At 40.1% G+C, this 25,263-nt stretch overlaps 2 protein-coding genes and 1 long non-coding RNA gene across 3 annotated transcripts; all 3 read right to left on the bottom strand.

Moving 5' to 3' along the window:
- Positions 1-755: 755 nt before the first annotated feature.
- LOC112561508 lies at positions 756-20,032 on the bottom strand. The gene is made up of 17 exons (XM_025234055.1): positions 19,828-20,032; positions 18,555-18,802; positions 15,298-15,444; positions 14,670-14,739; positions 14,359-14,409; positions 13,423-13,550; positions 12,078-13,017; positions 11,444-11,623; positions 10,373-10,621; positions 6,439-6,505; positions 5,308-5,378; positions 4,704-4,900; positions 4,450-4,585; positions 4,076-4,203; positions 2,916-3,615; positions 1,950-2,129; positions 756-1,591 (listed from the first exon to the last, which is right to left on the bottom strand). The coding sequence occupies exons 1-17, from the start codon at positions 19,838-19,840 to the stop codon at positions 1,350-1,352; spliced, it is 3,747 nt and encodes a 1,248-aa protein (XP_025089840.1). The 5' UTR covers positions 19,841-20,032; the 3' UTR covers positions 756-1,349.
- LOC112561623 lies at positions 12,871-15,355 on the bottom strand. Its single transcript, XR_003098692.1, has 6 exons — positions 15,120-15,355; positions 14,670-14,739; positions 14,207-14,409; positions 13,963-14,097; positions 13,423-13,550; positions 12,871-13,017 (listed from the first exon to the last, which is right to left on the bottom strand). It is a non-coding gene; the product is annotated as an uncharacterized LOC112561623 (long non-coding RNA).
- Positions 20,033-21,614: 1,582 nt separating the features above from the next.
- On the bottom strand, positions 21,615-24,555 carry LOC112561619. Its single transcript, XM_025234201.1, has 6 exons — positions 24,392-24,555; positions 24,002-24,185; positions 23,426-23,628; positions 23,187-23,322; positions 22,623-22,750; positions 21,615-22,100 (listed from the first exon to the last, which is right to left on the bottom strand). Exons 2-6 carry the CDS (start codon positions 24,036-24,038, stop codon positions 21,633-21,635), a joined length of 972 nt encoding a protein of 323 aa, XP_025089986.1. The 5' UTR covers positions 24,039-24,185; positions 24,392-24,555; the 3' UTR covers positions 21,615-21,632.
- Positions 24,556-25,263: the final 708 nt, after the last annotated feature.

Raw genomic sequence — 25,263 nt, 5'->3', positions numbered from 1 at the left:
AAAACACCGGTTTTCCCGTGTTTCGACATGCTATCACTCGTGTCAAGTGTGTTACGAAATATTTCCCATGAGCACCGACGATGATATGGCGGCACGACACAAACAACTGCGTCACATCCACGTGTGATAAGCTTTGCTTTTGTTTTGTGTTTCCTCCAACTCAGTCCGACAGGCAGATCAAGTTTTCTGATACTAATTTGATTTTGAAAAAAATATTTGATAAAAATGTATGAATTTTGTCTTTAAGATGCTTATGTAAATCTTGAGAAAAAAATCTTCATTTACTTTAAGTTTTATTTTGAATTGCTGGGGCAGAACTGGGAATTTCTACATTACAAATAAATACTATTTTAAACACTACAAATTATTTCATTTCCAAAAGTCTTTTTTTTTCTTGACGTGTTTTACTCGCTGCCAGTGTTTTTGTGTGTAACATCTTTTTTTCTTTTTAGAAGTAACAGACTTCTTTATTTTCTTTTCCCTGTATGCTGAATTTCTACAACAACCAAAAAAAAAAAAAAAGGAATATTCACAGGTGTGTATTAGTAACAATTTTACAAAAGGGCGAGATCCAAGTTATTAAGGTGTTTTAGGTGTGATACAGGAGCGCAGTGCTGTTCATTATACGGGTACCGGAGACACCTGTGGACGTTTGTCAGGTGTGTCCTCTATCGTCTGTGATGCTCAGCCTCGTCTTGCAAAACATGAAGTGTGCAGTCGTAACACCACAACCTTCATAAAGTACACGGAAACCATTCACCTTCTGTGCTAATACAATTTATTTATTTTACTTTATACAAAAGCACTCAATAGTCTTGTTCATTCATAAGAAGTCACAAAAAGTAAAACTGTAATAATAAGCTAATAATAATAATAAGTACTAGCTGTACTTCTGTTTTAGGTTGACTTTTAGACAAATTAACCAGTTTTCAAGATATTGTCAGGTATCTTTTTTAGAATGAATGTTCTTAAATCAATCAAGTTCCGTTTTGACTTGCTGGATTTACTAATTAATTAACAATGGAACACTTGAGGACACAGACAAACATTTTGCAGTATTTCCTCCGTTTTTATGTTCATGTTAAGAAAAACAAAACGTTACATAAAGCTCTCGGCAATTATCTTTAACTAGTTTTCCTAAGAACATGAAAGCTACGAACATCTAAACGATTTCAGAGACCTTTGAAGCGAAGAAATACTCAGTGCAGCATGAAGTGTGTGCAAATTATACTGTCGGAGTTTGTTTGAAACGAGTTGTTTCTTTATACAAGGAGTTTACTGGCTCACATGTTTAATTAAGGTTTGACTTAAGGTTGTGATGCCAGTTTCAGGGTTGACTAGCTCTAGGATTAATATTCACAAATATATCTAAACTTCTTCCCACAGTTGTTGTCGTTGAGGATCAGAAGATCTCTGCTGATGTGCATTTGCACACAGTCCTCGTTACCCCCGACATTGTTGGGCTCGCCTGTATTCCAAAGTGACGAGGAGGTGAGCAAAGGACTCCCGTCATTCCAAACAAAGCTGCCTTCAGTAGAGATGTCGTCTGCGCCCACCCAGACCGAGAAGATAGAGAACCGAAGAAATATCCCTGGAAAAATTAATGCAGATGAGTACTCCTTTGTTTACGCTCAAGCCAAAGTTGTAATATCTTTTTTTTTTCATCTGGACTGGTCTTTGATTTAAAGATTTTCTTCCTTTTCTTCTTACTTTTCTCGCTCATTTTGACTATTTCTTGTCGCTCTACTCTTGCTAAAACCCATGAAGAACTCAAACTCTGCTGAATAACTGATATAGGAACTATTTTCTCGGGACGTTAGTAAGGGTCGTACCTCAGTATGTAGCTACTGATGTGAAAGCTGTGTCCCTTTCCCACATTATATTTACCTGTAGCTGTGTCCCTGTCACACATTACACTTACCTGTAGCTGTGGTTTGAAAAGTGCTTACCTGCTGCTGTCAAAACATCGCGAAGTACCGGCGCGTCGACGTCACGTGACTTGAGGATCAGCAGGAGACCCCCGTCAGCCGCACAGTTGGCCTGGGCAGTCTGGTAGTCTGTCTCCACCCCGCTGACGTTCATGCAGCGTCCACTTGTTAGTGAGTGACCCGTTTTAAATACACACAGGCCTGCACAACAAGCCTAAAGGTCAGACATTGCCCTCACAAACTCCAAAAGCACAGCAGGGATCGAACGGCGATGTCCCTAACATGTCACCTGATTTCTGAACACCATAGAGACAAATATAAAGAATGTTATTCGGGCATTTCAGACCGTTTAGTTATTTACCTTTCAGCCAGTAATCCTATAGCTGATTACAACTTAAAGATTATTTTTATTTGCTACACTAACATGAATGGTCGGAGAGAGTGTGAGAAAGAGAAAACATAAAAGTAGGAGAGGGACAAGAAACCAAGAGACAGAAAGAAGAGGGTGAAATATAAAAAAAAATGTAATATGTACCTTGGGTACGTTAAATCTTTAAAAACTTTCAATAATCTACTCATAATGTCATGCAAATAATCTAAACCATGCTCAGAATAGTCTCATTGGCCAAGAGATGAATAACTCTACAATAATTACAAAAACCCATAGTCTCAGCCTTCCAGGAGGATAGAGTATCCAATTACAAAATATTCTGTTCATTTTTTAAAACATAAAATAATGAATAAATAAATAATGGAATGCTAATTCCAACTTTTCAGTCTCTGTTAAATAATCAAAACAAGTGTTCAAGTAAGGTGCCAGGCTATAAACAAACCAAAACCATGATAGCGGTCAGAAATAAGCGTTTGATAATACGACATAAATGTATTTATGTTGTACATAATAATGAAACCATCAAGCAGTGACAGATAAATGTAATTACATTCATGTAACTGCTTATGTAAACATTTAATTAAATTCTGACTTACTGTCTTTGAGTGACTCTGTCGTTTTGAACAAGGCTACCACGTCTGACCAAGCATCGGCAATAGACTGGGTACTGTTGGTCACGTGACTGGTCAAGGCGTCTTTAATGTCCGACACGTTTTGTTCAAGCGCCGTGATCTGAGCGGTAGTTTTCAGGTCGAGGCTGGCCAGCGCCTGATAATAATCTGTCAAGTCTTCAGGCATGATGGTAGTCAAATCCAGAAGTTGTAGACTGACATTTCTCTCTATCGTCGATAATTTATCGCCCATTGTTGTTTCAAGCTCATCAATTTTTTTCTTTGTCTCCTTTTCCAGGTCCTCAACTCTGGTCATGTAAACGTCGAGCTGGTCGCACTTGGCTTGTCGCTGCACCAGTTGCGCTATCGTGGCCACCCCGCTCTGACTCTCAGACTCTTGCAGCTCGCGCAGTGACGCCGCCAGGTCAAGGACTTGCTGCTGGAGGCGAGAGAAGCTGTCTAGAGAGGGACAGTCCACCTTCCTGACCTCCTCTACCGTGTCCGTCTGCACGTGCACCGGCGCGCACTGTCTGAGTGGCGACTGCGGGTCCAGACAGCAAAAGTCGGGGGCGCGACAGTCCAGGTGACAACAGTAGTCGCCGGACACCGCACTACTCAAAGGTAAATCCAGGTAGAAGACCTGCTCTTCGAATCCGTCACTGGGTAATATGTTACCACGTGTATCCTGTGTACATATATATATATGGAAAACAGACTGCATCTCGTATCAAATCTTTTGAAACGGAAAGTTAAACTTTTGGGTTGGGCATATACTTTACGCGCAAGTAAGGAAATCGTTCTAGTATTAAGAAAAATTTACAAGCTTTTACAACAAACAAATACAGAATTCTACTTTGCTTTCAAAGATGGTAACATGGATATTTAAACATTCTATGTATTAATCAAAGATAGGTATATTAGTTAAAAGTTTATTTAACTAAGAACTGATCTTCTGTTCCTTTGTGCCATATCGTCTGGTCACCAGTCCAGAAAAATACTGCCACAGCAACAGCAAGTGTTGCTCATGTGAAGGAAAAAGGACAACAAACAAGGTACAAGCTTAAGTTTTATAGAATTTAAACTTCCAAGTATTTACTACCAGACGGGTTCAGCAAACATTTTTCACATTAGTACCACCACCCTACCTTCCATAGAACAGACACGCGGGGAAATCCCAGAGATGTAAAGTTGCCGCATGTCAGACGTACAGAGTTGTTTGTTGGTGACAAAAGTTTGTTAACGTCCAGGGTCCCGTCAGTAGCTTCGGGAGGCTCTGCAAAAATAAAAATAAAACTAGGAAAAATATTTCAACACGTACAAATATCGCATAGTTTTCATATTGTCTTCGCTATGTATTATCAAAACATTGCAGGGTTTTCTGTCAAAGCTGTTTATTGTCAAAATAATATCAGATTGACTTTAAAAAGAATTTACGGTTGCGTTACTTTCTCCGTCTACCCCGAATTTGCTTGACACTTTTCTTTAGTTGATTTTCATGAGACTTCTTATCATACAATACCGCTGATCACTAGTCTCAGGCTGCGCTGGATATGTCTGTCTTCGGGCTGTTGGATCTCCACACGATATTTCCCGAGGTCGTCTGGAGTCAGACTGCTGAGAGTGACTCTTCCATCATCTTCCACGATCAGTCGGTCCTGGACACACATTTGCCGGTGATTGTTTTACATTACTTCCTTCATTCACTCAATCAATCAATCACTCAGTCAATCAATCAACCAATCAATCAATCAATTAATAAATCAATTAACTTACTTGGAACTGCCCAGTGGCCGGTACCGACGAACTTGCCAGCGACTCTCCCCCGCGAGAGACAAAAACGTGAAGAACGGTAACTCCGAGGTCTGGCTCGTTTAGTGTCAGATTGCTTCCCTTGCACCGCATGAGGACACCGGCTTCTCCTACCTCTGCTTCAGGTACATGTCCGTACAAACTGGGTAGTAGAGAGACTCCTGGAACATTTACAATGTAAATGATACTTCATTCTGTAGTTTAGTAGATAAAACAATCTAATAACTTGTTTTGTTATGAATCCATATGAAAATTTTCAACATTGAAAAATAACAAAAGAAAAAGAAAATTATTATATAACCTATGTTAATAAATTATTACAATCAAACGTCTGTCATTCAATTATGGTAAAAGAAAAATACGATTTAGAGCTTTTAAATCAATAAAATATTTATCTGACTGTGGCAATCGCTTAAATTCCAATCTCCTTTTGTCACCAAAATGACCATTTTTTCACATATTAGGATTAGGCCTTGAGAAAATGAAAGATTGCCTTCTGTTGAACAAGAATGCCATTGTACAAATCAGAATAATACTACATTGTGCATGTGTAGCTACAGGTACTCACCCGAGATACAGGATAATAACATGTAGACCACACCCATTCCTGCCGTAGGATGAGTTACCGATGTCCGTGCGCTAAAATGACATTACACACAGACAAACAAGGTTACCAGCACAAAGTAGTATCATATACTGTCTGTCTGTTTGTCTGTCTGTATGCATTATTACGACGTTTTACATAATAATGTCAACTCCGTTGATCTAAAACCGACAAATAAACCCAGATAGCTCTGCATGCACCTGACTTCCCGCCATATTGGTACTCGTGAGGTTATCTAGGTAATTCCATATCATTGAAATTTTTTTATTATTATTTCTCATAATGTGAATATCGAATCTTTTTTGTTTTCTTGAATTTCTGTAGTTTTTTTATAGCTATTTAAAAAGATAAATGTTAATCTGCTCATTTTCTTTGCTGGTATATATGACAATTCGAGTGGTAAGATGGATGCATAATAACTGTAGGAAACTCTATTGCAGCGCGCGCAGGCTCTGTCCAGCAGTTTAGATCAACAGTAGAAACTTGTCTCCACTTCTCTTCTCCATGGGGACTATCGCCTTCACGACTGGTGCACGCGCTGAGGTACGAATGTCAAAGGTTAAAGGTTAACCAGCCTGTAAGGGGGTACAAGGTCGACCTGATCTCTTGGCGATATGTGAAAAAATGTGTTTACGATTTCCATCACTACAGAACGCAAAATTAACAAAAGAAACTTTCATGGTATATCTATTTAACAACAGAAATAGATCGCCTTTTAAAAGCTTAGGTCGCTACTTGAAAGACTTACATCACCAGACATATTACTAGCTATTTGGCAACATGATTTATTCATTAATGTTTTACCTAAAGCCCCTTTTCCCAACCAAGGCGCACTAACACGCACGCACACACACTCAAATGTGCACGAGCACACGCCTTAAGGCTTAAGCATTAGTTAAATTCTCCTTATTATCAGTTAAACCGACACAAACACATGCACGCGCACGCACGCACTTATGCACACATGCAATTTTCAACCAGAGCAAAATAAAGAGACAAAGAAGACTGATTACCACAGAATTTAAATGCATAAATTAATGTATTTAAATAAAATTGCATTTAAACAATGCATAAATAGAAATTTCTCTAACTCACATTTTCATGGAGCGGTCTCCCAAAGCGTCTGTCAGATTAAACGACAACTCGCACACTGTCGCGCTCACTCAGCTACAAAAGACACAAACAAGGATTATCAACACTGAAAGGAACCTGGGACCAGCTGCATAGCATGTCACTAAGTTGGAAGGCTAAGGTGAAGCTGTAGCTAGAGTCCTCTTGCAATACTTTGAATTCACGTTAGACCTGCAGCTAGCACCTAGCGAAGTTGTGTGCACCTGGGCCCAGCTCTACCCTAGCCTTCACCTTGCCTCACATCAGTCACAACACTATTATGTTCCTCTCAATGTTAGTGTTTCTCGGTACAGACACTGAAATGAAAGTACGTGTTTACCACATAACATCTAAAAGTGGGAGTAAACATGTTAGAATGGGGTCGTTCATCAAAATTGCTGTTAAATAGATTTTTTTTCTCGTGTTGTTTATTTTAAAAGCAAAGAAGTCGCTTGTAGAGATCACTTTTTTCTGGAAAAAGTCTTTAGAAATAAGATTGCTTCGACTTTTTGTGCCCCACCCAGCATACGACACCAACCACACCACCTGGGATAAACACTCATCAACTTTCGTTCGTTGTTACTCCCGGGCTGATTTGCACAACATATTTCAAAATATTAAAACTGTGTTTTAGAAGCAAATGTTTTTAAGTTGTTTCAAAGTTTTGCACAAACGCTTTACATTCATTTCTCTCATCCAGTACAAACTGTCCATGCTGTGTTTTAATTTCTTTGTTGGCACCTGCCCTGATTATTTCTCTGAACTGCTCTTCCCTTACATCCCAGCTCGACAACTCCGCTCCTCGTCTGATGACCGTATCCTAACTGTTCCTGTCACCAGAATAACAACATATGGCAACATGATTTTTTAGTTATTTTGCAGTGAAACAATGGAACTCTCTCCCTTTCCATATCCTCCACCTACCCACTATTGAATCCTTTCAACGTGCACTGAAAACACCTCTTCGGTGAACATTTGATTTGACAACTTCCACAGGTAAGTCAAGTGTAAAGTGTTCTATGAATCCTGTACTGGCCAACAGCTGACTCGTTGGATCCTAAACATTTCAATAAGTGTAATTAGGTGTTACAGGTCGAATCGATTCTGTAATAGTTACAATTATATTGTTAGTTCTTACTACACTTTGGTCGTGCTTGCGATTGTGTGTGTGTGAGAGAGAGAAAGAAAGAAATGTGATGTGTGGTATGTCTTTGGTTTGTGCATATTTTTTGTAAATTTCTCCTTTCCTTAAAGATTACAAGTAACAATGTAAAACAACCTAGCTGAAATTAAGAGGCTGGACGCACACACAGTATTTTCTTACCTTAATTTTTTCACACAGAAAGTAGCTAACTTACTGCAATTTACTGACAATGGGAAGAATCAATCTAAACAAACGAAAAAAATCACGATCTATTTTCACTGCCAAAATAAAGTAGAAGAGAATAGTTATCATCTATAACACAGATATACATCAAAGCAAAGTAATGCTTACTGTCAACTTGTCTGAAGTACCTGGCACCAGGGGCAGATACCTTACGACCTCCTGTATCAGGAGTGAAGAAGACGACCTCGTGCAGAAGGCACAGGTTTTTACTGAAGTCGATAAAAAAAGGAGGAACACCATTCCCTCTTCATGCATTCTTCGGCGCACTGCCCAGAGGTCATGTCCTCGTCGGCTAATGACCACACGACCTTACTCGTCGGCGGTAGCTCCACCTTTTCGTTCGGGTACAAAACGATGTTGTCGAAAGACTGGTCAGAGACCCATTCAGCCATGACTGGGTAAACTAGTCGATCTTTGGTGTTGCTGAATACATCAAATTGTACGATTAGCCAAGCAAAACGCTTATAGTAATGGCAGCAATATTATATCCCTTAAACAGCTCTGAACATTTCCATGTGGAGTAGTACAATTTTTGTCCTCAGGTGCTAGTAGGATAATGAGGTTTTAGGTTTCAGGATAACACACACACATACACATGCACATACACATACGCCTACAAATAGAAGTACATCCGCACAAAGAATAATTCGATAAACAAGACACGAACGGAGCAAACAAATAATTCTTCTACCGCAATAGTGCAAAATAATGAAATGTTGTACTTAGGAATCCTGCTGGGCTCCTGCAAACTATTTTTTCGGCTGCACGTACGTTCCACAGTCCCTTGTGAGTTCCTAGAGCCGCAACGATGAAAGAATTTATAAAGATGATAAATACAAATACAATAATAACGGCAAACAAAATATGTTTTTTTGATGTGTTATTTGTGGTGAGAGGAGAGAAGGAAATAATTGGTCAAGACTTAAAAAAAATTTCTTTCAAACTTTTAAGATTCTTTTTTTCAAACAAAGCAGACAGATGGAATATCAGAAAAAGAAACAACAACAACAACAGCAGACAATCATCTACACGCTGTATCATTCCCGTAGGTTATGACCTGCAATGATGACCCCGCGGTAGACATTTATGATGTCAACTTACTTGTCTCCTTTTACTTCAGGCCACAGCAAGCACAGGAATATTAGAGGTAAAAACAGCATTTTTTTTCTTCTAGTCAATTAACCGAAAACACCGGTTTTCCCGTGTTTCGACATGCTATCACTCGTGTCACGTGTGTTACAAAATATTTCCCATGAGCACCGACGATGATATGGCGGCACGACACAAACAACTGCGTCACATCCACGTGTGATAAGCTTTGCTTTTGTTTTGTGTTTTCTCCAACTCAGTCCGATAGGCAGATCAAGTTTTCTGATACTAATTTGATTTTGAAAAAAATATTTGATGAAAATGTATGAATTTTGTCTTTAAGATGCTTATGTAAATCTTAAGAAGAAAAATCTTCATTTACTTTAAGCTTTATTTTGAATTGCTGGGGGCAGAACTGGGAATTTCTACATTACAAATAAATACTATTTTAAACACTAAAAATTATTCCTTTCTTCCAAAAGTTGTTTTTTCCCTTGACGTGTTTTACTCGCTGCCAGTGTTTTTGTGTGTAACTTCTTTTTTATTTTTAGAATTAACAGACTTCTTTATTTTCTTTTCCCTGTACGCTGAATTTCAACAAAAAAGGAATATTCACAGGTGTGTATTAGTAACAATTTTACAAAAGGGTGAGATCCAAGTTATTAAGGTGTTTTAGGTGTGATACAGGAGCGCAGTGCTGTTCATTATACGGGTACCGGAGACACCTGTGGACGTTTGTCAGGTGTGTCCTCTATCGTCTGTGATGCTCAGCCTCGTCTTGCTAAACATGAAGTGTGCAGTCGTAACACCACAACCTTCATAAAGTACACGGAAAACCATTCACCTTCTGTGCTAATACAATTTATTTATTTTACTTTATACAAAAGCACTCAATAGTCTTGTTCATTCACAAGAAGTCACAAAAAGTAAAACTGTAATAATAAGCTAATAATAATAATAAGTACTAGCTGTACTTCTGTTTTAGGTTGACTTTTAGACAAATTAACCAGTTTTGAAGGTATTGTCAGGTACCTTTCTATAATGGATTGAGAATAATTGTTCTTGAAGCATTCAAGTTCAGTTGTGACTTGCTGGATTTACTAATTAATTAACAATGAAACACTTGAGGACACAGACAAACATTTTGCAGTATTTCCTCCGTTTTTGTGTTCACGTTAAGAAAAAGCAAAACGTTACATAAAGCTCTCGGCAATCGTCTTTAACTAGTTTTCCTAAGAACATGTAAGCTACGAACATCTAAACGATTTCAGAGACATTTGTAGCGAAGAAATACTCAGTGCAACATGAAGCGTGTACAAATTATACTGTCAGAGTTTGTTTGAAACGAGTTGTTTATTTATACAAGGAGTTTACTGGCTCACATGTTTAATTAAGGTTTGACTTAAGGCTGTGATGCCAGTTTTAGGGTTGACTAGCTCTAGGGTTTATATTCACAAATATATCTAAACGTATTCCCACAGACATTGTCGTTTAGGGCCAGAACATCGTTGCTGATGTACATTTGCACACAGTCCTCGTTATCCCCGGAATTATTGGGTTCGTCTGTATACCAAAGTGACGAGGAGGTGAGCAAAGGACTCCCGTCATTCCAAACAAAGCTGCCTTCAGTAGACATGTCGTCTGCGCCCACCCAGAAGAAGAGGTAGGCGGGAGGGGACGGCAAAGTTATTCCTGGAAAAATAATGCTGATGTTTACTCCTTTGTTTAGGTTTAATTTGTTTACGCTCAAGCCAAACTTGTACTGTCTTTTATTTTCATTCCGACTGCTCTTTGATTTAAAGATTTTCTTCCTTTTCTTCTTACTTTTCTCGCTCATTTTGACCATTTCTTCTCGCCCTATTCTTGCTAAAACCCACGACGAACACCTCAAATTCTGCGGGATAACTGATATAGCAACTATTTTCTCGGGACGTTAGTAAGTGTCGTCCCTCAGTGTGTAGCTACTGATGAGAAAGCTGTGTCCCTGCCACACATTACACTTACCTGTAGCTGTGTCTGTCACACATTACACTTACCTGTAGCTGTGTCTGTCACACATTACACTTACCTGTAGCTGTGTCTGTCACACATTACACTTACCTGTAGCTGTGTCCCTGTCACACATTACACTTACCTGTAGCTGTGTCTGTCACACATTACACTTACCTGTAGCTGTGTCTGTCACACATTACACTTACCTGTAGCTGTGTCTGTCACACATTACACTTACCTGTAGCTGTGGTCCCCTGTCACACATTACATCTTACCTGTAGCTGTGTCCCTGTCACACATTACACTTACCTGTACCTGTGTCCCTGTCACACATTACACTTACCATATAGCTGTGTCTCTGTCACACACTACCTTACCCTGACTGTAGCTGGTCCCCTGTCACACATTACACTTACCTGTAGCTGTGTCCCTGTCACACATTACACTTACCTGATACTAGCTGTGTCCCTGTCACACATTACACTTACCTGTAGCTGTGTCCCTGTCACACATTACACTTACCTGAAGCTGTCAAGACACCACGAAGTACCGGCCCGTCGACGTCACGTGACGTGAGGATGACCAGGTGAGCCTCCTCATACAAACAGTTAGCTTTGGCAGTCTGGTAGTCGACAGAGTCATTGCTGACCTTTATGCAGCGTTCGTTAAACGATCTGTATCCACTTTTCGAAGAACAAACACCTGCACAACGTTCATACTACTTAAGACCACAGAAGACCGGGTAAGGAGGATTACAGACAGAAGTAAGGTCGGGAGGTGACTGCAGTTGTGTCTTAAGTCTACTGAGCAGGTGACACGTTTACACATTATCTACAACTTATGTATCTCAAACATTGAATTTATACTAACCAGTTAATATGTGTTGTAACTTTGTAAATATGTCTTACAAGATAGAACTATGACATGTTGTCGAGGCTCACTGTGTTGTTTGTAAATGAAAGAGGCATTCGTTTGATGCTAAAAGCACATAGAGCCTTGTGATGATTTGCTATAAAATTATTAGCAATTATTATCAATAATGACAATGATAAAATACATTCAAGCAATACTCAGTAATTACCTGCTTGAAACACTTGCATGTTACACTTTCGTAAATAGGAAATGTTTAAATTGTTAATGTAAAGAAGTTACATACCACTTTTGAGTGACTGCGTCGTCCGAATCAACTTGGCAACATCTGAACGAAGACTGTCGTGCAACTGGCTAGTGCTGGTCACATGACTTGTTAAGGTGTCCTGAATGGTAGATAAATTGCTTTTCAGTTCCGACATCTCACTGGCAGATCTTACTTCGAGGCTGGATAAATCCTGGGCAGAGCGGGTCAAGTTTTCAGCAGTGGTGGTAGCCAGTTCTGATACCTTCAGGGTAAGTTTTCCCTCTACCCTCGCCAACTTATTATCCATTTGTGTTTGCAGATCAGCAAGTGTTTCCTTTGATTCCTTTTCAAAGTCGGCATAGTGTTTGTCAGTTCGATTCTGATGGTCGTTCATCGCCCTGGACATTTGCTCCAGTCGTGTCTCAAGTGCTTCCCGAGAACTGTTGGCGGTGGACTCTAGTCTGTCCACATCATCAGTAACCTGGTTACGAAATATCTCCTGCAGATTCATCAGCCTTGTCTCCAGTTCACGTCCGAAATCAGTGCTGTGGTTCATAGCAGCATCTAGGCCTTTCCTTAGCTTGTCCTCCACGTCCTCAACTCTGCTCATGTAAACGTCGAGCTGGTCACACTTGGCTTGTCGCTGCACCAGTTGCGCTATCGTGGCCACCCCGCTCTGACTCTCAGACTCTTGCAGCTCGCGCAGTGACGCCGCCATGTCCAGAACTTGCTGCTGGAGGTGAGAGAAGCTGTCTAGAGAGGGACAGTCCACCTTCCTGACCTCCTCTACAGTGTCCGTCTGGCACGTGCACCGGGCGCGCCACTGTCTGAGTGGCGACTCGGTCCAGACAGCAAAATCGTGGGCGCGACAGTCCAGGTGACAACAGTAGTTGCCGGACACCGCACTACTCAAAGGTAAATCCAGGTAGAAGACCTGCTCTTTGAATCCTTCGCTGGGTATTATTTTGCCTTGGGGATCCTTGAGAACAAAAAAGAAAAAAATCAAAGCAAAACAAAAGCGAAAAAACAAATAAACAATTAAGCTAACTTTGCTCTTTTGTCAGGCCCTATGTAAAAATTTCCCATTTTCTACAAAATAGTCCTTCAGTTTTAAATTAATAGTTATTGAAAACACTTTGAAAAAACAAATTCATAGTTTTTGTGTTAAAATAGTCAATATGACTAAAAAACACAGCATGTCACAATCAGACAGAAGTCAGTATATCTTCACTGTGTACCTTAGCTGTGAAAATACAATCATTACTGATATTACATAAAGACTAGGCATTTCATGTGTTAAAACTCAGTGTTAAAGTCAACAGAGAAGTTAGAAGCATTACTTGCACTTTAAATCCAAATAAAATAAAGCCACTACACCCTTTACCTTCCAAACAGCAGAGACAGCGGGGAAACCCAGAGACGTGAAGTGTCCACACGTCAGCCGCACTGCGTCACTTCCTGTTGATAACATCTTGTTAACGAGTAACTTCCTGTCGGTAGTTGCCGGGGGTTCTGCAGAAATCACACACACACAGAGATATGATTATGAACGCACACACAGGTTTATGCACACACTCACCGACGTACACACAGACATACTCACACACAATGAGGACATACATATATCCACCTATTGTTACGAGTTTGATATTGATAGCAAGATTATAAACCCTAGTGTTACAGCTACATTGTGTCGTGGTTTTGGAGTCTCTTCCATGCAGCGACTTCTTTGGACATCTGAAACTGGTTTATGAAGAGAGAGAGAGAGAGAGAGAGAGAGAGAGAGAGAGAGAGAGAGAAGAGAGAGAGAGAGAAATCTCTAATATATTAATTTATCTACACTGTTCTGTACATGCATGTGATATGATGAAACTTTCAATCATCCATGACACTGTTCACAAGAATGCTTTAATTATTACCATACCGCTGATCACTAATCTGATGTTGCTGTGGATCTTTCGTCTTCCGACAGTTTGACCTCCACCCGGTACTTCCCAAGATCATCCACTGTGAGATTAGCCAGGGTCACTCTTCCGTTACTGTCCACGGTCAGTCGGTCCTGAACAGTCAAGTAAAGACAATTTAAACATGTTTCCGATCCATCAATCCTTCAACACGTCTGTTGATCCGTTCATCAATCAAGGAACAAATCAATCAAATCAACTGACCTGAAACTGCCCAGTGGCGGCTACGGACGAACTTGCCAGAGACTCGTCCCCCCGAGACACAAACACATGATGAATGTTAACCCCGAGGGTAGCTTTATTCAGCATCACATCGCTACCCTCGCATTGCATGACGACACTCGGACCAGCCTCACCTCCTCTCGATTCCAAAACCTGCGCACTTAACCTCGGGAGTCGATGAGCTCCTGGAAAATAATCAGACACATTTAGCATCGAAATGAGATAGCTATCTGAGTGGTTGGGTCGACCTAACAGATCGGAGTTTAGTGGCGTAGTACCGATGGACAAGACAAGTGTCAAACGATGCAGGGTTTGTGATTTTACTGATTGTTCAACACGAGCAGCATAAATGAACCAAATAAAACCAATGTCAATGAGTCCGACAGTAGTGAGTGAATGAGTGAGGGTCACGATGAGGTGTGTGTGTGTAAAAAAGGAAACTCACCCAAGATAAGAGTAAAGAGAACATAGACAAGTGCCATTGGTGCTGTATATGAGTCACCGCTGTATGAGTCCTTGAACAAACAAATACACAGACATGATGCTTTAGACACCAAATAAACTGGTCACCTGACCCTCCTTCACACAAACAAACACAACGACTCCCAATATTAATATATATATATATGCGTGCTTATATAATATATTCGTATTAACATCACATACATATACGTACTAAACTCAGGTTTATACATCGTCTTATTTCTCCCTGCACCAAGTTCATAAAAAACAACGACTTTCTTTACTGTTTGTAAAAAGGACACTACAAAACCCAAATTCGAGAAAAGCCTTTAAAGTGAACGAAGGACAGAGAGCAGGAGAAAAGATACCGGGTTATCAGTTAACAGTTAACTCTAACAACACTCGGGACAACAAGTAAACAAACAAAACCTACCTGGAAAATGTCGGGTACCCTGTAGTTCACTCACTCCACACTCAGTCTTTGAGGCACGAGCATGAACTTGTTCTTACAATACAGAAGTGGAGTAGCTGAGGTAGTGAGAGACGACGATGCTCTTTTGTCCCTCACACAGTCTTGTGAGACTCGTTATGGTGTTCTGCCGTTACACAACCTCATCCATGTGTTCTTCCTTTCCAGACTCATCACAGCTCTCAAGCCCCTGGGGCAAGCGGGAAGTGTAACCTAGTTGTGAAAACCTGATTTGAATGGTGTATCTAAAGTTGCTGAAGTACCACACAAAGCAGGAAGAAAATACCAGCTATACATAAACAAAACAAATATAATGTAACAGCAAGACATGATTTTATTAACAATGAAGGTAACCACTTTCCATCGAAAAAGAACGATTATTTTATCCGTGAGAGACCGGACAATGCACGGTTCGCAGCGCAGTATATCACTAGCTGAGGGAAATGTGAATTTCCACATTTGAGATGAGTGAAAAATAGTTTTAAAAGGCAATAATAAACAATAGCTCTTCTGACATTCAACAGCACTGAGTTAAAGCTGTGAAGAAAATCCTAAGTGTCTGTATTGTGCACTTTACTAAAACGAAAATCAGAAGAAAAAAGCTAAAATCAAGTTTCACACAGTTCTGAGTTCAGCTGCTCAGATTTTGCAAAATCCCACATTTGGACATGTCAGGTAAACATACACTAGCACGCACGGACACAAACAAACACACAGGGGGATGAGATTAAAAGATTCAGGACAGAAAGATAAAAGCTATCATCTGGTTGATAAAATTTTCGTGATTTCGGGACAAAGTACCACGACGTCGGTCACTATGAATTCAGATAGAATTAACTTTTTACAGTTACATGTTGACAAACACTTTGTGTAGACATTGTAGAACTTTGTGATGTGAAGAGTCTCAGCGCAGCCTGAATGTTTGAAACGTCGTAGTGTCAATAGAATTGACGTCACACGTGACGCAACCTCCACCGTCATTTCTTTTGACGATGACGCAAATGACGCATTGAGACACAAAACATGTAAACAACAACAACAATAACACTTAGAAGGCCAGTATCATCATATGTCTCTCCTGAAACCTTTATTTATCCATTGATAGGTTCAAATAAGAAAAAAAAAGATATTGTAAGCAATCTAAATATATTTCATAGTGTCAGGTCTTGTTGAAAGGTATTACACACACACATACACATACACATACACATACACATACACGGACGAAGTTCACAAATAAGAATATGAGCCAGTTGATGTGCAAACTATTTATTTTCCGATATATTTATAAGGTCTTTATATATGTCGCAAGTTTATCCAAGCTTTTCAGTCTCTGGACTCAATGCCCGGTACGACTACAGACAGTCACTTCACACAACTATATGTGTGGGGCTGGTAGGCAGACAATAAAGAATAATGAAACTTTGAAGTCATTAAATTTTTAGTCACCTTTACACGAAATAACATTACTTTAAATTTACAGAGCAAAACTAAGAAAGAAACTATACAGAATTGAAATTAGCGCAAAAAAAAGTTGTACTTCGGTCCTTCTGGTTGAGTGAAGCAATGTTTTAGATCATATAATCATCTGAGTTGTGAGTGAAACTGGTTTTGAAGAGCGGATATGAAGTAAACCTTGAGCACTTCTAAAGTTCTGGATGTCTTTAATAGGCTTCTATAAAAATTGTGAGAACTACGACTTCTGTAACTAATCAGATAAAACAACAGCCAGAAAAGAAGTTGAATCTTGCTGTCCACCAAGGAAAAAGCATTGTGGTTGGACATCTTTTTTATGGCGTAAAACACACACACACACACACACAACCTCTTTTGTAAAGAGACTGGTCATGAATATTTACTGATTTACCGTATTATCTTACCTATCAGAAAAAGTATCGGCTACATTTGTTTTCTCATCACGTGCTACAAACAAGAACGAGATTTGAGTTCAAGCCCTTCCCCAGTCTGTGTATTTGTTCTTCTTCTGGTTGTGATTCTATTTGGCCTACTTCGGTTCTCTTCCCTCTGTGAAGATTAATTCCACTGGAGCACTTTCTACTCAGAATTACTTTGAAAGATATTTCATTCTGTATTAAAAGATATGTTTTATCAAGAAGCAAGGCAACACCCACACACCAACACACATGCCAACGATTCTTCACACTTTGTTCTATTGATGAAGAGATTTGTTGTAGACGTGCATTGTATATACATATGTCCTCCACTTAGGAACAGGTTCCGTTCCGTTCGTATGTTCGTTTGTATAGAAGCTGGAACTAGTAAGTGTGTTGTGATTACAGTATGGTATCTGCACAACCAGCTCTACTTTTAGACCTACCAACATAAACAATAGTTATTGTTTGTTTTTAATTTAGTTTGAAAAACCTTGAAGTATATGAAATAAAGTTTATAATAGTTTAAACTTGAAGACAATCCTTACAAACTACGTTAGAGCTTGGGGACAAGTTTGTTTGAATGAACCGAAGTCCGTTACTCGAACTTTCGTAAGTGGAGGACTAACTATACTAACTACATCTCCATGTTTGGGAGCAATTTTACTTGACTGCTTTTCGGATAATTGTCTTGACGATTATACCACGAAGTTCGATGTGGCAGATGAAATGCGCACCTTGGTACTCAGAAACCTGTTTGGTGGGAGAACGGACTCACCAGACACAGGGACTACTCTGTGTATCATTGCTAAATTCGGCTAAGAATTGCTATTAAACTGTGCATTTGTTACAATGTTCAGTGTAAAAACAGAGTGAGCCTGTCAAATCTTATTGTTGCTTGTGACCTGTAGACGAAAGCTGAAGATGTAGAAGACACTCCTAAGCTGTTGGGTTGTTTTTGTTTGTTTTTTTTTTTTTGTTAAAAAGAAAATACATAATAAGCTAATAATAATAATATCAAGCACTAGCTGTACGTCTCGTTTTTAGGTTGACTATTTCAAGAACAAATTAACAGGTTTTGAGAGATATTGTCATACCTTTCTATAATGGATTTAGAATAAATGTTTTTAAAACATACAGTTTTAGCTGTGACTTGACCCTGTATTTACTAATTAATAACAATTGACACTTTGGGACACAGACAATTTTAGCATGCGTAGTATTTCATCCGTTTTATTTTCACGTTAATGAAAAACAAACGTACTTCATAAGCTCTCGGCAATCATCTTTAACTAGTTTCCTCCAAGAACATGTAAGCTACGACCATTCTAAACGTTTCAGAGACCTTTTGTAGCGAAGAAATACTCAGCTGCACATGAAGCGGTTACAAATTATACTGTCGGAGTTTGTTTGAAACGAGTTGTTTATTTATACAAGTAGTTACTGCTCACATGTTTAATTAAGTTGACTTAAGTTGTGATGCCACTTTAGGGTTGACATCGCTCTACGGTTCATATTCACAAATATATCTAAACGTCTTCCCACAGTTGTTGTCGTTCAGGGCCAGAACATCGCTGTTGATGTACATTTGCACACAGTCCTCGTTACCCCCGATATTGTTGGGCTCGCCTGTATACCAAAGTGACGAGGAGGTGAGCAAAGGACTCCCGTCATTCCAAACAAAGCTGCCTTTAGTAGACATGTCGTCAGCGCCCACCCAGAAGAGGAAGGTGGAATGGGACACCAAAGTTATTTCTGGAAATATCAATGCAGATAATTACTCCTTTGTTTAGGTTTAATTTGTTTACGCTCAAACCAAAGTTGTACTGTTTTCTTTTTATCTTGACTGGTCTTTGATTTACAGATTTTCTTCCTTTTCTTCTTACTTTTCTCGCTTATTTTGACTATTTCTTCTCGCCCTACTCTTGCTAAAACTCATAAAGAACTCACTCCTCGAATTCTGCTGGATAACTGATATAGGAACTATTTTCTCGGGACGTTAGTAAAGGTCGTCCCTCAGTATGAAGCTACTGATATGAAAGCTGTGTCCCTGTGGTACTTTACACTTACCTGTAGCTGTGTCCCTGTCACACATTACACTTACTTACCTGTAGCTGTGTCCCTGTCACACATTACACTTACCTGTAGCTGTGTCCCTGTCACACATTACACTTACCTGTAGCTGTGTCCCTGTCACACATTACACTTACCTGTAGCTGTGTCCCTGTCACACATTACACTTACCTGTAGCTGTGTCCCTGTCACACATTACACTTACTTACCTGTAGCTGTGTCCCTGTCACACATTACACTTACTTACCTGTAGCTGTGTCCCTGTCACACATTACACTTACTTACCTGTAGCTGTGCCCGTCACACAGTTTACACACTTACACTTACCTGTTAGCTGTGTCCCTGTCACACATTACACTTACCTGTAGCTGTGTCCCTGTCACACATTACACTTACCTGTAGCTGTGTCCCCTGTCACACATTACACTTACCTGTAACTGTGTCCCTGTCACAACATTACACTTACCTTAGCTGTGTCCCTGTCACACATTACAGCTTACCTGTAGCTGTTCCCTGTCACACATTACACTTACCTGTAGCTGTGTCCCTGTCACACATTACACTTAGTTACCTGTAGCTGTGTCCCTGTCACACATTACACTTACCTGTAGCTGTGTCCCTGTCACACATTACACTTACCTGTAGCTGTGTCCCTGTCACACATTACACTTACCTGTAGCTGTGTCCCTGTCACACATTACACTTACTTGTAGCTGTCATAACACCACGAAGTACTGGCCCGTCGACGTCACGAGACTTGATGATGACCAGGTGAGCCTTCTCCGACAAACAGTTAGCTTTGGCAGTCTGGTAGTCGACAGAGTCATTGCTGATCTTTATGCAGCGTTTGTTAAACGATCTGTATCCACTTTTCGAAGAACAAACACCTGCACAACGTTCATACTACTTCAGACCACAGAAGACCGGGTAAGGAGGATTAGTGACGGAAGTAAGGTCGGGAGGTGACTGCAGTTGTGTCTTATGTCTACTGAGCAGGTGACACGCTTACACATTATCTACAACTTATGTATCTCAAACATTAACTATACTAACCAGTTAATATCTGCTGTAACTTTGTAAATACGTCTTACAAGATAGAACTATGACATGCCACATACATGTGCCCCTGAGAGTAGTGTCGCATTGTTTACTACCTTGAGAGTAGGTAAGAAGCTCTCCATCTACCTGTATTGTGTGTTGATCTGTTTAGTACCCACTGTCTAACCCACGTGTCTATAAGTCAGTTTGCTGGAAATTGTGTTTTCTTGCCTGTGGCCTTTTATTATTTAAACACTATGTCAACATTCCCATCGACAGTAACGTGTGTTTACATCTCTTCTCTCCGCCGGGTGACCATAAAAACACCGACGATGATATCTCCGGAGAAGACTGTCTTGAGTATTCACCTGTATTCTCTGCTTTCATCAAAGAGGAGAGACTAGACTGTACGAGCTGTAGGTCTGTCTCATGAAACTTTTGGGACAGAAAGAACAGTGACATCTGTTGGGCAACAACCCTGGTAACCTCCTTGTAGACCAATCCTCATCACTTGTCTTACTCTAATGTGCTTAGTTGTTGTCGATGCTCACTGAGGTTGTTTGTTTGTGAATGAAAGAGGCATTCGTTTGATGCTACCCAAAGAGCCTTAATTGGGGTGATATGTTATAAAATTATTAGCAATTATTATCGATAATGAACAATGATAAAATACATTCAAGCAATACTCAGTAATTACCTGCTTGAAACACTTGCATGTTATACTTTAGTAAATATGAAATGTTTAAATTGTTAATGTAAAGCAGTTACGTACCAATTTTGAGTGACTGAGGAACATCTGAAGGAAGACTCTCGTGCGACTGGCTAGTGTTGGTCACATGACTTGTTAAGGTGTCCTGAATGTTAGATAATTTGTTTTTTAGTTCCGACATCTGACTGGCAGATCTTACTTCGAGACTGGCTAAATCCTGGGCAGAGCGGGTCAAGTTTTCAGCAGTGGTGGTAGCCAGTTCTGAAATCTTCAGGGTAAGTCTTCCCTCTACCCTCGCCAACTTATTATCCATTTCTGTTTGCAGATCAGCAAGTGTTTCCTTTGATTCCTTTTCAAGGTCGGCATAGTGTTTGTCAGTTCGATTCTGATGGTCGTTCATCTCCCTGGACATTTCCTCCAATCGTGTCTGGAAAGTCTGCTGAGAACTGTTCATGCTGGTCTCTAGTCTAGCCAAGCGATCTGAGAGTTTAGCCGCATTTGTAACTATTTCTGTGAGTTGAAGCCTGAGATTTCCCTCTATCATCGACAAATAATTATCCATATCTGTTCGTAGGTCTAAAAAGTTTGTTTTAGTCTCGTTTTCGAGGTCGGCAATGTGTTTGCCTACTCGAGACTGATGGTCGTTCATCGCCCTGGACATTTCCTCCAGTCGTGTCTCAAGTGTCTCCCGAGAACTGTTGATGTTGGACTCTAGTCTGTCCACATCATCCGTAACCTGGTTACGAAATATCTCCTGCAGATTTATCAGCCCTGTCTCCACCTCTCGTCCGAAATCAGTGCTTTGTTCATAGCAGCATCTAGGCCTATTTTTAGCTTGTCCTCCAGGTCCTCAACTCTGGTCATGTAAACGTCGAGCTGGTCACACTTGGCTTGTCGCTGCACCAGTTGCGCTATCGTGGCCACCCCGCTCTGACTCTCAGACTCTTGCAGCTCGCGCTGTGCCATCACCAGGTCCAGGACTTGCTGCTGAAGACGAGAGAAGCTGTCTAGAGAGGGACAGTCCACCTTCTTGACCTCCTCTACCGTGTCCGTCTGCACGTGCACCGGCGCGCACTGTCTGAGTGGCGACTGCGGGTCCAGACAGCAATAGTCGGGGGCGCGACAGTCCAGCTGACAACAGTAGTCGCCGGACACCGCACTACTCAAAGGTAAATCCAGGTAGAAGGCTTGGTCTTCAAATCCATCATTGGGTAACATGTCACCGCGTGGATCCTGCCAAGTCAAAAAGGAAAACACCTATTTTCAGACCATCATCGCTCACTCTGTTACACTATACAGAATATGAAAATTAAACTCCAAACATTTATAATTTTCCCTGTGTTTACTCCTAGATGAAACATAAGCTTCCGTTTTACAAGACAACACATTTATAAAAATATTCCATATATTAACACAGCATCGACATGAATGTGGTTCCACGAAGAGTTAATCTACTAAATATTTTTTTAAATCTCAGCAATAAAACATGTCATGGTTTTTTTTGTCCACCAGAAGCCGATAACTTTCCATAAAAATTAAGGGTTTGGTGATTGAAGATGTCTGATGAGGACAATTCTTGTCCAGCACATCTAGCTTGCGATCTCAGCGGAGGGGTATGGATGCTAATAATGTAGACACGATGTAAGACTGATGCTTTCTGGGAGCTTGGAGGACTTCTGCCCGAGGTGAGATTCGACAACAAAGCCAACACCAGCTGGGTTATCTTCTATATAAAAAATATTATCCACACCTTACCTTCCATATAACAGACACAGGGGGAAAACCCAGAGACGTGAAGTTGCCACATGTCAGACGTACAGAGTTGTTCCCCGATGTTGGAATATTGGTCACGAGTAACGTCCCGTATTTAGTTTCTGGTGGTTCTAAAGAAAAATAGACAAAAGATGAGTTTGTGGAAAGTAAATTTCTATATGTTAAAAAAATCCGTAAGGTTTGGTACTGTTTGATTATTTTGGTCTCAACATTTTCTCTCTTGTTAAAGTTCTTCCTTTTGCTTGTCCTTCTTTCTTTCTGTTTTTTCCCCTTTCATTTGCTTTTAAGCTTTATTCGGTCTCATTACTTTCTTGAAGAATTCTTCTTAACATTTTTTGGCTGTGTATTAAAGTATCTTTTAAATTATTCACAAATAACACACGCACACATACAATTTGAGACTTTTCAGACATGTAATGGTCAGGGGCACAATATCCGCTGTAGCAATACAGATTATGCAACATTTCCTTTGTATATGAATGGAACTTCAATTTGCAAAAAGTACATTTGAATTTTTAAATATCACTTATGTGTCCGTTACCGTACCGCTGATCACTAATCTCAAGCTGTGCTGGATCTGTCTGCTTTTGGACAGTTGGACCTCCACACGGTATTTCCCAAAGTCGTCGGGAATCAGATTGCTGAGGATCACTCTTCCGTCCATTTCCACGGCCAATCGGTCCTAAAGAATGATGTGCAGGATGTCAATCAATCAATCAATCAATCAATCAATCAATCAATCAATCAATCAATCAATCAATCAATCAATCAATCAATCAACTTACATGAAACTCTCCAGATGCCGCTATAAACGAATTTGCCAGGGAGTTTTCCCCTCGAAATACAGAAGTAAAAAGAACAGTAACTCCGATGTCGGGTTTGTGCAGGGTCAGATTGTCTCCCTTACACCCCAGGACAGTCCTTGAGTCTGCTTTTGTTGCTCCCTCTTCCTGAGTCTGTCTGCAATAGCTAGGCAGTAGGGTGACTCCTGTAAACATTTGGAAAATCTTATATTCAAAATGCGTATTATTATTATAAAGTGAAGTCATAAAGCTAAAGAAGGAGAATAGTATTGGGAGATAATAATCGGAGTAGGCAAAATAAGAAAAAAAACCAGTTGCAACAAAACACAGCTCACATGTAATCACTTCATCACATGTGTGTGTGTGTCTTTGACATTGTGTGCGAATGTGATACTGATTTTCTCTGTCACGTGATACGTTTCCCCATATCGTCAACTTGTACAGAACACATTGTCTCTCTTTCTCTCACACACACATAACCCAAAGGTAGAATTTAGAGTGCCATCGGTTGTATCAAGTGGAACATTGTGCTACACGTACTCTGAAGAAGGAACTCACCCGAGAGGAGAAGAATGAAGAGGCTGACTCTCGTCATCGCTGTATGAGTGACCCTGTTGGACCCTTCTGCTGTTGGACACACTCAATGGGAATTGTGGATGAGCTTAGGTGGGTTGTTGTATCATAGGATGACAGCACGTTATGAGCGCGCGGGAGCGAAGTCTTACAGGAGTTAACCCTAACCCTGACTACAGGTGCAAATCGCTGATTAGATTTACAATAAACGGTTGTGGCTCAGGTGTTAAAAGTTTATGGAATATATTTATATTTCATTTATGTATGGCGTAAAATAATTTGAATTCTGTTCAAATTTATTGGTTTTTTTATATTAATTTTATCCCCTACTTAATAGTTAGCAGTCTATTCACACACCAAGCTAATATTACTCACGTGCAGTCAGGGCTGTTTCTTGAGAATGTGATCCTCGTCGTCTCAAACCCCTGTATCATGCCTACCTGTGGTTGAACATCTTTTTATTCCCTTTTACTCACACTTACGCACGCGACATTCACACTCACACACACACACACAGACTCACCCACCCGCCCACAGACATCAATCTGTACTGATTTGTTGGATCATGTTACTTATAGGAAAAAGCGACAAACGAAAAATAAGGTTTTAGCGGAAGCCCTGAATCACTCTGTATATTTATTTTTCTTCTAGTCACTAGACACTGGCAAGCTTACGTGGCTTTCCACGGTTCCATTCCCTCTGTGAAGACTAATTCCACATCGGCTCAGTTCCTTCGCAGGATTGTTTTTACAAGCATTTCATCCTGTATTGAAAGGTATTTTTAAACAAGAAGCAAACTAAAGAGACAGCCACCATGAGGTTATACAACAGATAACAGTGGTGCAACCCCAAAGATGGGAAGTCGGGATGATCCAGTCAGATGACTCACAGCGAAAAAAACAAAACACAAAAAAAAAAACAACACACACACACAAGGGAACCGAACCATGAAATCTTACTGTATATTCGACCTGTTTTTTTCACAAGAATACGAGAAAAAATTTGTCTGCAAGTGTTGCATCATAGGTTCAACTAATGGCATTACCTATTCCCTTCTCTTTCGACAAGTGCTTTTATTTTTGTTTTAGATGATGTGTAGAAAGCCACACCTGTAACTGGTACAGTATCCAACCGTTTTGATGTTACTACATTTATAAAGACTTCATGCAGCCAGGACGATGCTGCAAATACTAAATAAGGTATTTAGTCACCAATTGTTACAATGTATAGTATCAAATATTTAATAA

This window comes from Pomacea canaliculata, linkage group LG4 (genome assembly GCF_003073045.1).
Source record: "Pomacea canaliculata isolate SZHN2017 linkage group LG4, ASM307304v1, whole genome shotgun sequence".
NCBI lineage: Eukaryota > Metazoa > Mollusca > Gastropoda > Architaenioglossa > Ampullariidae > Pomacea > Pomacea canaliculata.
The sequence above is the reverse complement of the archived record's forward strand: the minus strand, read 5'-3'. Positions and strand labels throughout refer to the sequence as shown.

What these genes read in the sequence shown, in the direction of transcription:
- LOC112561619 (XM_025234201.1), bottom strand. Translation starts at nt 24,038, where the DNA reads ATGACGAGAGTCAGCCTCTTCATTCTTCTCCTCTCGG. An exon ending in CGGCATCTGGAGAGTTTCAT is followed by an intron (nt 23,323 to 23,425) that starts GTAAGTTGATTG and finishes ATCATTCTTTAG; the next exon opens with GACCGATTGGCCGTGGAAAT. An exon ending in CTGTGTCTGTTATATGGAAG is followed by an intron (nt 22,101 to 22,622) that starts GTAAGGTGTGGA and finishes TTGACTTGGCAG; the next exon opens with GATCCACGCGGTGACATGTT.
- LOC112561508 (XM_025234055.1), bottom strand. An exon ending in GGTTTTGGAATCGAGAGGAG is followed by an intron (nt 13,551 to 14,358) that starts GTGAGGCTGGTC and finishes TGATTTCTGCAG; the next exon opens with AACCCCCGGCAACTACCGAC. An exon ending in TGGTGTCTTGACAGCTTCAG is followed by an intron (nt 10,622 to 11,443) that starts GTAAGTGTAATG and finishes TTATTTTTCCAG; the next exon opens with GAATAACTTTGCCGTCCCCT.